Consider the following 12,567-nt stretch of genomic DNA (forward strand, 5'->3'; position numbering starts at 1 on the left):
CTCAACTTTCTCCTCATGCATTTGCATTGAAAATCAACTTTCATGATTATTTTCATCTTTTCTGGGCGCTCCAAAAGAGATGGGCTTGGTGTGAATCAGGAAAATGTCTACCATGGGCTTCCCTGTTTTGTGTAATTATTATCACGCAATGCAGGGGTCCAGCATCCCATTGGTTGCTGATCAGTTTCTGGTAACAATTCAAAGTGCTGGTTATGACCTATAAAGCCCTTCATGGCATCGGACCAGAATATCTCCGGGTCCGCCTTCTGCCGCACGAATCCCAGCGACCAGTTAGGTCCCAGAGAGTTGGCCTTCTCCGGGTCCCATCGACTAAACAATGTCATTTCGCGGGATCCAGGGGAAGAGTCTTCTCTATGGCGGCCCCGGCCCTCTGGAACCAGCTGCCCCAAGATCAGAATTGCCCCCACCCTCCTTGCCTTTCGTAAACTTCTCAAAACCCACCTCTGCCGTCAGGCATGGGGGAATTGAAATATCTTCCCCAGGCCTATATAATTTATGTATGGTGTGTTGTGTGCATGTTTTTTAAATTATGGGTTTTTAACTTCGTATTATTAGATTTGTATTGTACATTGTTTCTGTCACCGCTATGAGCCGCCCCGAGTCTACGGAGAGGGGCGGCATACAAATTAAATAAATAAATAAATAAATAAAAATTGGTTTTCCATTAGTTGCTGGTGGAGTGGTGCCACCCTAGGGAAGTGTTGAGAAGAAGTAATGAGGCTTTCTTTTAATTGCCTGTTTTGCTTCCACATAAGCATTGCATGCAACAGCAAAGCTGCATGCTTTCTAATATGCTTCTGATGCCCCAAAATATTATCTATAAAAATAAATAAATCTGAAGGTAAGATTTTTCCCTCCTCAAATGCTTGATTTTAACCCACTGGAGAATATTAGGCAAAATGCACTTGTTTTTTGTCATTCAGACAAAAATATATCACAACTGACCTTTGCATAATGTAACTTAGTCATTAGATTTTTTTTCTAGTTATTTTAGAAACGCAGCATGACTCACCAAATGTATTGCATTAATTATACTTTTATGGATGCTTTGGAGTTCAATTTTAATAAAATTGTAAAAGACCTTATGGCATTTCTCCCACTTAAGGGAATCTTCTCTAGCTACTGATGTGTTTAACACATTCCCCATAAGCAGAATTGCTATTTTATAGTGCCACATTTTCATGGCATGGTCCATATTCATGCATTGTTACATCTTGTACCATTCTGACAGATGCTAAAGGATACAGAGGTGCTGCAAATAGCACCATTTTTTTCCTGAAAAATCATCATGCATTTCTTTTCAGCAGTTTTAAACATGCTTCTCAAGAACAAGCATCATCTGAAAAGGATCACTGAGAGCCAAAATAAGATTTTGAAAAATCCTAGTAGATATTGCAAACCAAGTATTTTCTGAAGTTACTACAAGTTGCTGGGAAATCAGATTTCCAAAGCCACCAGATTAGAACATAGCAACACTAAGCATACATTCAACATTTACTTTTTTTTAAGCCGCATACGTATATCTTAGTCTTTATTGTTAAGACACAAAAATGGATGGGGAGGGGGGAAGCTACAATTTCTGAGTTGTTGAAAAATACACCGAAGCAAGCTCAAAGCAGAGAAGCCACACATATTGTCCTGCAGGTAGAAATGGGTAGGAAAACAAGTAGAGACAATTGGGTGGAAGGCCCGGTCTTTATAAATACCAAACAAAAAGTCAAAGGCTGCTTTAGGTCGCTGAAAAAGAAAGAAGAAAAGGTGAACCGCTTGAGGAAAGTGTGTTTGTTTGTTTTTAAATTATACCAGTTGCAATGCAAACTCCTCTTTCTTTTCCACTTGTTTTCGGAGAATGGCATTCCTTTAGGGCCTGCAATGCAAAGCTGGAGCAGTCTTTCAGGGGGCCCTCTGCATAGTGTGAGAGAAGAGAGATGGCTTCAAGCAAGCTAATTCCTACAGCTGCAGCTCCTTTTCACAAGTGTGCAGCATTCTGACCCTTAATTCACATTTCTCACGGAGGTTATCAGTGTCATGACCATGTGGTTTTCCCAGGCCCACTTAGCCAGCTATATATACTGTAGAATTTAAATGTTTACTATAGGAGGAAAGCCGCTCCACATCCAAGCCGTACAATTTTGAAAGCCACACAGCCGATACATCTCCCAAACTTTAGGGCATCTGTTTTGGGAGACACTTCATCAGCCGTAGATAAATTCCTCAGACTATTTGCTCAAGTCTCTATGTCTATAATCCTTTCCCTCTTTTGGCCAAAAGGAAAAAGAATTAAAATGCTGTCTCTTTTCACCACTGAGCTGCCATAGCTGGAGTCAGCCCATGAGATCAATGTGCCAGGTGAACAAGCAGCACATTTTCTCCTCGAATGAAGATCTGATTTATGTGTCGTGTAAACACTTGCTGGTAATCTACTCTAGGCCTCTGCTTTTTTCGGGAACGGCCTCTTTTGCCACCCATGCTCTTCTCCTCTACTTGGGAGGTTCTGCTGGGCAAAAAATCCATGTCTCTTCCAGAAACTTTCGGCAAACTGGCGCTTCGTGTCCTCTCTCTGCTGGCATGCTTCTTTGCTCCGTGCTTCTCCTCTGATCGTCCCCTACCTGACTCAGATTTCCTCCTCGATGTCCTTGGATCATACGGAAGGGCTGGCAAGTCCGTAGTCGTCTTTGAATCGGCTTCTTTTTTAACCAAGGACTCTTGCAACCTCAGTCTGTCGAAGAGCTACAGAGAAACATGGGAAATAAATTCACAAATCACAAGATATGGCACAGAGTATTTTATACTCTGATTGACCTGTTCAAAGGATGGATAAATTAATCTTCTATTATTATTATTATTATTATTATTTATTTATTTATTTATTCATTCATTCATTCATTCATTCATTCATTCATTCATTCATTCATTCATTTATTTATTTATTTATTTATTTAGATTTGTATGCCGCCCCTCCCCGCAGACTCGGAGCGGCTCTTAACAGAATAAAACAATTTATAACAAATCCAAATATAATTTAAGATATTTTAAAAAAACCGGTTTCATTTAAAAAAACCCATTTACTAAACAAACATACATACAAACATACCATGCATAAATTGTATATGCCCAGGGGAGATGTCTCAGTTCCCCCATGCCTGACGACAAAGGTGGGTTTTAAGGAGCTTACGAAAGGCAAGGAGAGTAGGGGCAGTTCTAATCTCTGGGGGGAGTTGGTTCCAGAGAGTCGGGGCCGCCACAGAGAAGGCTCTTCCCCTGGGGCCCGCCAACCGACATTGTTTAGTTGACGGGACGTGGAGAAGGCTCACTCTGTGGGACCTAATCGGTCGCTGGGATTCGTGCGGCAGAAGGCGGTCTCTGAGATATTCTGGTCCAGTGCCAATTTTATCCAATTAAAATTTGTAAGTCAAAGATTTAGTAAGTCCTCTTTTAAAAAAAAGAGAGGATCTGTTTTTCCTTAGTCAACAAGTTCTCCAATAGCAATAGCAAATATCTCCGGGACCGCCTTCTGCCGCACGAATCCCAGCGACCGATTAGGTCCCACAGAGTTGGCCTTCTTCAGGTCCCGTCGACTAAACAATGTCTGGTGGGTCCCAGGGGAAGAGCCTTCTCTGTGGCGGCCCCGACTCTCTGGAACCAGCTCCCCCCGGAGATTAGAACTGCCCCCACCCTCCTTGCCTTTCGCAAACTCCTTAAAACTCACCTCTGCCATCAGGCATGGGGGAATTGAGGCATTCCCCCTCCCTCCCCCCGGGCCTATATAATTTATGTATGGTGTGTCTGTGTGTATGTTTGGTTTAATAATGGGGTTTTTAAATGTTTTTTAAATTTATTAGATTTGTTATGAATTGTCTTATTGTATGCTGTGAGCCGCCCCTAGTCTACGGAGAGGGGCGGCATACAAATCAAATCAAATCAAATCAAATCAATCAATCAATAGCACTTAAGACTTATATACTGCTTCACAGTGCTTTACAGCCCTCTCTAAGTGGTTTACAAAGTCAGTATATTTTTCCCAAACAACAATCTTGGGTCCTCATTTTACTAACCTCAGAAGAATGGAAGGCTGAGTCAACCTTGAACTGCTCAGAATTGAACTTCTGGAAGTGAGCAGTGAGTTAGCCTGCAGTAATGCATTCTAGCCACTGCTCCACCAGAGTTCCTTGTATTTTCTATAGACATGACAATGCATGATTAACACATTTCTCATACAGTATGCATACTATACTGCAGATCTGTCAGTAAAAAAATCTGCCACAATCATTGATGCAGCTGATTCGAATTAAAATACTTCGGGGTAGGATCATTTCAATTTTATATAGTAGCCAGTGCACTGCCAATATTAAATGTTAAATGGTAGTAATATCCAAATATTTACACTTGAAAAATCTAATGATAATTTGTTGTGATCAGCTCAGGAAGGCTGCAAGCTCACCTTTCAATTATTGCTACAGAGCAGTAAAAAGGCTATCACAGGACAAATCACTGATAACAAACACTGCTACAACTCTTCCCAATCAAAACAACTGTAAGACATTAAAGGTTAAGTTACATGTCAACTGCTCCTATTATTGAGCTTAGAATATTCCTAAAAGTAAGCAAAACTTGCATCATTTTTTTAATATAATGGGTTTTAACTGTTTTTAGTATTGGATTATACTGTTTTGTTGCTGTTGTTAGCCGCCCCGAGTCTGTGGAGAGGGGCGGCATACAAATCCAAAAAATAATAATAATAATAAAATCAATATAGTGAAAGCAAAATCCGCATCCAGGATTTTTACAAGATATAGTTTCCAAGAGAATAAATAAATATAGGGACTGACTTCTCCTTTTGATGGTTTCACGTGTGAACTCCTTGTTTGCTTTTATTTAAAAGTTTTCTGTTGATTGTACAATGATGTACAATCAATTTTTACTCTCAACTTCCAACATCTATCAACTACTTCTGGTTAATAAATACAGCTTGCCAAGGATGGTGCTGGTGAGCACTCAGTAAGTGCATTCACGTGATGAAACTATACATGAACAGATAATAATCTGTACTGCTCCCCTGCACAAAAAACACTATTAGTATAAATCAGTCCTTCTCAAATAGTGGGCCGCGCCTCCCTGGGGGATATGGAGTGATGCATGGTCCCTCTCAATCGATTCCCTGGACGGGAAGTGTTTTCCCAGTTGCATGCTGCTCTGAGCCCCGAAGAGAAGGCGGCCAGGTGGGGCGAAGCGGCTGTGTGAGTTCTTGTTGTTCTCAGCGGGTGCCACTGTTGTAATCATAGATTTTTAAGCACTGAAATTTGGAAATAAAATATTGCTGGAGAGTGATGTTTTAAGCCTAAATTATGTGCTGTATAAAATCTTAATTCTTCCTCTATGGAAAGGCAGCCCAGGCTGAGCAAGCATTCTGCAGAATCCATGACCACAAAGCAATTAAACCTATAGAACTTCCATATAAGGTATGCATTACTGACATTCCATTGCAATCACACAATCATGGGAAAAAGCAAGGAATGTAGCTTCAGTTTATTACCCAAAGAGAAGCTTGCCTTATAAGGTACAAAAGTAAATAGTTGCTGGAGAATGGTTTAATGTATGTGGCGTTCGCAATTGGTCATTCTGTACCACATGTCAGAACTGTGAAAATACAATAAATAGGAGAGGTCTTGAGGCATTCAAGGTCGTCCTCCCATCGAGAAAACATTCTCTCTGTCATTTCATTCTGATGTGACAATTATGGCATGCAGTGCCTTCCTAGAGGGCGACCCACCGGGGGAGGGCTGAATGCTTTCATGCCACAGTAGCCATGAAAAGTGTGATGAACCTGCTGATGGACAAGGAGGAGCATCCTTTGCAGCCAAAAGCTTTGAATGGCACCCTACAGCCTCCTTCCACACCATTCACTCCGAGTGCCTGGCAGAGGTGGCACTTATGGGCCAGGCTGGCGACCCCAAATCATTGGCTTGATTAAGATGGCCTCAGCCAATGTTAAGAGCCATGCTTTTTTGAAACATATTTGATACTGTGGAAAATGGAAACTTACTCTGGTAAGGGTCAACTGTGGCTCCACATAGAAAGCTTTACCCAGCACCGGTTTTCGGTATGTCTCGTCTACATCAGTCAGGGCCTGGTGCAAGGCAAATAGGCAGAAAGACTTAAAACATGTAGGATCTTCTTAACATCAATTTTGGCACCAGGGTGGGGAAAGATGACAGAAGTCAGAAGGATATCAACATAAAACAATGGTTTGATACTTGTTCTCAATATCTGATTGAGATATTATAAAGCAATATGGGATGTTCACCTTGCTCACTCAGAATTTTTATTTTATTATGAGAATAAGCCCACTCGGATATTCTTAGGCATTTAGGAGAAATTCCATAGACTTAAAATAAAAGCCCAGATTCTTTTGGCATTTTCTTGTATTGGAAATGCCAATGAATACCATGTGGATATAAATAGTTAGGAGAGCAATATGTAGTTGACAATTTCTTGTATTGGAAATGCCAATGATACCATTTGAATATATGTAGTTAGGTGAGCAAGCACTCCAAAGTCCTGCTTGCTCTCCTAATTACATATATTAACATGGTAGTTGGTCTGAAGCTTTCACGTAAATGCTAGTACAGGGGTAGGCGAAGTTGGCTCTTCTATGACATGTGGAGTTTAACTCCCAAAATTCCCAAGTTAGCAGGATTGGCTCAGGAATTCTGGGAGTTAAAGTCCACAAGTCATAGAAGAGCCAACTTTGCCTACCCTTGTGCTAGTATATTAAGATATTTAAAATTTAATAGCTGGAACAGTGAAGGTTTGGAAAACCAGTAAAAATACATAGTTACAGCTAATTCTTTTACTGTTTTGTATCTATTTATATTGTAGTCATACTGTTGTTGTAAGCTGCCCTGAGTCCTTCGGGATTGGTCGGAATAGAAGTTAAATGAATGAATGGATGGATGGATGGATGGATGAATGAATGAATGAATCAGTTCTCTGTGATTTACTTGATTGATTTATCTAACAATGCTCCTGTTTGCCTTACTTATTGTGAATACATTTACTGTATATAAAACTAGCTAGTGTCAGTTTCTCTGACTCCATTTGGACACCAGTTTGCAATTCCCTGACACAGTAAAAACCACAGAATGGAAAAGTTCAGACTTTACCATATTCCAGAACTTGTCAAATGCAACCAAGAATCCAGTGCAGACACCACGAAGCCCCTTGAAAGTTCGGATATGGACATTGACCTTTACGCCATCACGGACACAGCGGTGGAGTTCCCCAAGTGGGCTGCCTTCATGAACTGGAAAGCAAAATAACAACCATCATTTGCCGTAGACCAAACAAACGGTTTGCAGCTGTTATTGCCATTTTTATTTATTCTGCCCACAAGGCATAAGAGAGAATACCTGCAGGATAAATTTGTATTGTATTGTTCAGAACAGTCTGTCTCAAAGTTACCAAATGTTCTTATTAAGCATTAACTGACAAGGTTCTTTAATTTTTCAACCCTCTAAAACAAAAATAATAGCACATTATTCAGTTAGAATCTTTTAACCAAATACTGTATAATAGTTCCCCGAACATTACCAAGTATCATTCTTAATATCATGGAATTTATTTTTCTCTGGCTTTAGGGATTGGAGACATACTGTATAATTGCTCATACAGAGTTTATGGGTATGTAATTGGGTATGCAATAGTGGTGAAATGGATTTTTAGCACAGTACATATGCTTAATGTCCCAATTCTAAAGGGTTGTTAAAAGGCTTGTCACTATGCAGTAGTTAATATTTCTGGTTGATAATCATGTCAGCAACCGAACACCGATCAATGCAGTCTAAATTCTAATCTTGCAAGTGATTAGTCTTCTATAGCTCATCATTTACTATAAGTGACATAAATAAATATACCAGCCATCTCTCTGGATAACATTAAACTATCGTATTAATATTAAAAGAATACTAATACAGAGGTTGCAGTCAATTTTTTTAAAAATGGATTCTATAAGTGTACCAAATATACACAGATATCTACGAGTCTATGGAGAGGGGCGGCATATAAATAATAATAATAATAATAATAATAATAATAATAATAGTAATATTGTGAAGGAGGAAATGTCCAGGAATGACACAAAATGGAGATGCATCAGAAGTCAACAATAGGGGAAGGTTGTGGTTGTAATGGATGATGATAAAAGGTCCTTTATGGCTTGAAACGTGGTGGACTCTCTCGGTCCCCATGTCCAGATAGCTAACTTCCCCAGGAGCCGGTGCAGTGGCTCAGCAATTGTTGCCTTCTGTTTAAGGAAAATTGTGTAAAGTTTAAAAGTAATAGAAAGGCTTGCAGTTCAGTTCTATCAGTCAGTGTGGGGGCATTTTTGATGGCTTTGACTTTACTGTCTGTAGGCCGAACGCTGGATCCATCAGTCAAAACTCCCAAGAACTCTACAGAGAGGGGCGGCATACAAATCTAATTAATTAACTAACTAACTAACTAACTAACTAACTAACTAACTAACTAACTAACTAACTAACTAACAAACAAACAAACAAACAAACAAACTCAATTTGTTTCATGCCGATCCTGCATTTCTCTTTTTTTACTTTGAATTCTCATGCCTGGAAATGTTGTAGGGTGGCCCTTAGTCTGCTGAAAAGTCGTTCCTGGTTTTCTTCTGATATGAGGACGTTGTCAAAATATGAAACCACCCCTGGGAGGCCCTGCAGTAAACTGGCCTACAGCTGTGTGGTATAGCCTTCTGGTGTCCTGGAATGGCTCATCTCTTCATATGCCACTTTGACCTCCTGTTCTGTTCTGCCCTTGCCTCCATGGTCCCAGTGGTGGTCTAGGAGGGTACTGGGCTGGTTGGTAGGGGGCTGGTTGGGAAGCTCTGCAGGCCTCTGCGATGTGCCCACTTTTCTAGCACTGGTGGCAAGTCGCTTCATTAAAATGGCAAATCACTCTGGCATGGCCCCCTAGACAACCTGAACAACGGCTTTGCCTGGTATCAAAGTCTCTGGGGCTTACCCTCTTTTTTTGGATGGATGTGGTTTACAGGTTCATCCTCCTTGGATTCCTCATCGTACTCTAGAACCTCGGTCATCTAGTCGGGCTCCTTGTGGGTGGGGTAGACTCCATTGGTCTTCTGGGTGTCGGCAGAGTTGTCAGATGATTCGACGGCTATGGCTTCTTCCACGACATATTTGAAAGTTGCCCCCCTCTGGATCAGCAACTTCTTTTAGAGACTGAAATCTCTCATTCCTAGAACGATGCGATCCTTCATAATTTCCTCCATATTGATGAATTAACTTCGATGCAATCTCCCAGAGATTAGCTACAATGTCATTAATTGTTTTGCCTTCTTGTTGCTGGTGATGGTATAATTTGTTGCGGCTGACCATCGGGGTTGCTGAGGGAGCGTAGTGTTCCTTAAGCACTGTTTGTAAGGTTGTCCATGGGATGGACTCAATATCCATGGGTGCCACCAAGGTCTGAGACATTTTATAGCTTTTTGGCTTGCAGTAGGTTAGGAAGAGGGCCCTCTTCTTATTTTTAGGAAGATCCTGGAAATTGTTAGTTTCCAAGTAACATGCGGAAATGACTCATAAGTCTGCTCATAAGTCTGCCATTCTTCTGTTTTATGACTGAAGAATGCAGGAGTGGGAGAGGATTGAGTGGCCATCCTCAAGTTTATCTAGAGCAATTTGCTTGCTACTAAGATGGCCGCAGTTGCTTTCTACTAAGGTGGCCGCAGATGTCACGAGGTGCCTTTGTCCTGTTGTCCCCCTTCAACCACCTTCGTCGCTGGTGTTAGATTGTGCGACAATGAAGAGATGAGATGTAGGAACCTTTTAGCCCCCAGTCTTCGGAGAGGGGCAGCATACAAATCTAATAAATTATTATTATTATTATTGTTCTTGGCTGGATTGCAATACGCACTGCTGGCTGTCTGCATGCAGGGAAGCTGCTTTTAATGGCTTGCCTGTACCCAAGCTGGCCACTGACATCAGTCTGTTTCTCCCACCACTCGATTAGCCAATCAGCGGCGGCTATGCAAATCTGCGATACATACACTGTATGTAACAAGTCTGATCTCCAAAACATAGCCGGGCATCTTCTTTTTTTTTATGCTTCATTGTCGACGGAAATAAATTTGATTACCTTTAGTATTTTTATTCATTTTTATCTTGCCGTTATTATTTTTTATAAATGGTTCAAGGCAACAAATATATCTGATGCTCCTTCCTTCTCTTATTTTCCTTACAACCCTATGAAATGGGTTGGGCTAAAAGAGAATGAATGGCTCAAAGGCACCCAACCAACTTTCATGCCTAAGGACGGAGTAGAAATCACACTCTCCCAGTTTCTAGCCTGGTTCTTTAATCACTAAAGCAAACTTCTCAATGCTCTTCTTTCCTAAAAGATCAAAGCACCCATCACTAGGATCTTTCCTCACACCTCAAATTTTCAAACTCTTCAACCAGGTGTTTCCATGCGCCAAATTTGCTGGCTAATTGTGACCTACATACAGCATTTAAAGTCAACCTAAATACGGTTTAATAATTGATCCCATACTGAGGATTCCCACTAAACAAAGAACTAGGCACACAAGTTCCATTCCCCCAACATGCTAAGGGTAAATGTAGGCAGCTAATTTATAATTTGGGATAGTGTGTGACCAGTGAAGGGCTACCAAAATTTTTACTACCACACTGTGGGCGTGGCTTATGCAGGACACCTTGCATTTTCTTTCAACATATTTCAGTGCAAATTGGATGCTCTGGGGTGGAGCTTCATTTTTGCTACCCCATTACGTCCCCCCCCCCTCGTCCGGGCAGCAGCCCACCCCCATGTGCGACACATCCATTCACTCTCTGCAAAATGGCTTGTCAGGACTCCTTCCATATTATCTACCTTCCAAACAGGCCATCACCCATAGTTCTGTATTCCCACTTGTTTCACTCTCCTTAGCACCTATTCTTAACTTGAATCAATTACAGATGGGAAACAGGATTACAGTAACTATTTAAAAAAATGTTTTGGTAAACGTCTCACATATGAACTGGAACCTAGGAACTGGAACCTGGAACTCACTACCCGACTCTCTAGTTTCATCACCAAAAGCCCAAAACTTTACCCTGTCGACCTCACCCGATTCCTAAGAGATCAGTAAGGGGCGTGCATAAATGCATCAGCACTTATGTCTCTGTCCTAATATTTCCCTCTTATTAGTTATTAGTACCCATCTTATTAGTACCCACTTCATTAGTACCCACCTCCCTGTCCTAATGTTTCCCTCTTATTAGTACCCATCTCATGTAGATAAACAGCGTTATATCTTTGTATACTACCAATAGGTACTTGACAAACAAAATGAATAAAATAAAAATTCTTTTTTTTTAGAAACCCTGCTTTTGACAAGCTTATTCTGCACCCATGCGGACCTCGGATCAATGCCAACATGCAGCAGTATAACATTATGGACTTCGCAGTTCGCCCCACATGCACAAACTGAGTTTAGCGCTAGCTCTCATGGGCGGCCCAACCCCATAACCGAATAACCGGGGCTGGACTCTGGAACACGAGTCAGAGTGGGGCAGATATTTGGAGGGAGTGGGGAATCGTGATATTTCGTCCGCAAAGGAGACGCTGCGCCAAACGCAGCTCAAGCTTACGGGGCATCTTGGTGAGGACGTTGCGCGGCGCCTTCCTGCCCCGCGCCTTCGCTCTCTCCGCCGCTTCTGGGTTGGGCTCCTTGACCAGCATGAGGTTGCGGAGCCGCTGGAGGCGTTCGGGGTCAGCGGTCCGGCTCCGAGCCCGCGTGCCGGCGGAGCGGCTGCCTCGGCCGGCAGCTGTTCTCGAGCGACCCGGGCCGCGGAGCAGGCCGCGTTGGAAGCTCTCGTACTCGGCCAGGTTGTTGAAGCAGGGCGCGGCCGGGTAAGGCAACGGAGTGCGCTCCGAGTACAGTGCCAGCAGCGGGTCGAAGTGCGGCGAGCTGACATCCAAGCGGCCGGGACTCGAGGCTCGCTCCGAGCTGTGGCGGCCGCTCGAGTGGCGCCGGCTCCTCCGCCGCCGCGGCTCAGCCCCAGCCTTCTCCCCGGCCTCCTCCTCCTCCATGTCTCTCTCCCGGTCTTGCCCTGGCCCCGGCCCTGCTGGGAGGGGCGGGAAGAGCCACCCGCAGCGCGCCTCCTTCGCCGCTATGGGCCGCCCCAGCCCGCGAATGCGCGCCGGGTCCCTTCACGCGTTTCCCGCCGCCTCTTGATGCTCTCTCGGCAGGCCGGCGAGAACTGCGTTGGCGCCTTCCGGAGAGGGCCCTCCTTGAAAGACCGCGCTTGGCTTTGGCTCGGCGGGCGAGGAGGGCCGTCGTCCGCCTTCATTCCTCTGAGGAAGGGATGGCGGAACCCTCGGTTCTCAAGACATTGCGTCCCCTTCTTGAGGCTGCGGACTGCTCAACGCTCGGCCGCGGCTGGTTTTGCATTTGAGTTGGTCTTTTGCGAGCCCGGTCATTGGGTTTATTCACTGCCGGGAAATCATAGAAGC

General features: G+C 43.1%; 1 protein-coding gene across 1 annotated transcript; it reads right to left on the bottom strand.

Annotated features, from left to right (window-relative positions):
- Positions 1-674: 674 nt before the first annotated feature.
- LSM11 (LSM11, U7 small nuclear RNA associated) lies at positions 675-12,485 on the bottom strand. The gene is made up of 4 exons (XM_070738994.1): positions 11,703-12,485; positions 7,185-7,324; positions 6,065-6,148; positions 675-2,751 (listed from the first exon to the last, which is right to left on the bottom strand). The coding sequence occupies exons 1-4, from the start codon at positions 12,142-12,144 to the stop codon at positions 2,359-2,361; spliced, it is 1,059 nt and encodes a 352-aa protein (XP_070595095.1). The 5' UTR covers positions 12,145-12,485; the 3' UTR covers positions 675-2,358.
- Between the last annotated feature and the right edge of the window lie 82 nt (positions 12,486-12,567).

This window comes from Erythrolamprus reginae, chromosome 2, assembly GCF_031021105.1.
Source record: "Erythrolamprus reginae isolate rEryReg1 chromosome 2, rEryReg1.hap1, whole genome shotgun sequence".
Taxonomy (NCBI): domain Eukaryota; kingdom Metazoa; phylum Chordata; class Lepidosauria; order Squamata; family Dipsadidae; genus Erythrolamprus; species Erythrolamprus reginae.

What these genes read in the sequence shown, in the direction of transcription:
- LSM11 (XM_070738994.1), bottom strand. Translation starts at nt 12,144, where the DNA reads ATGGAGGAGGAGGAGGCCGGGGAGAAGGCTGGGGCTGAGCCGCGGCGG. An exon ending in CGTCCTCACCAAGATGCCCC is followed by an intron (nt 7,325 to 11,702) that starts GTAAGCTTGAGC and finishes TTTGCTTTCCAG; the next exon opens with TTCATGAAGGCAGCCCACTT. An exon ending in CACAGTTGACCCTTACCAGA is followed by an intron (nt 2,752 to 6,064) that starts GTAAGTTTCCAT and finishes GTTTCTCTGTAG; the next exon opens with CTCTTCGACAGACTGAGGTT.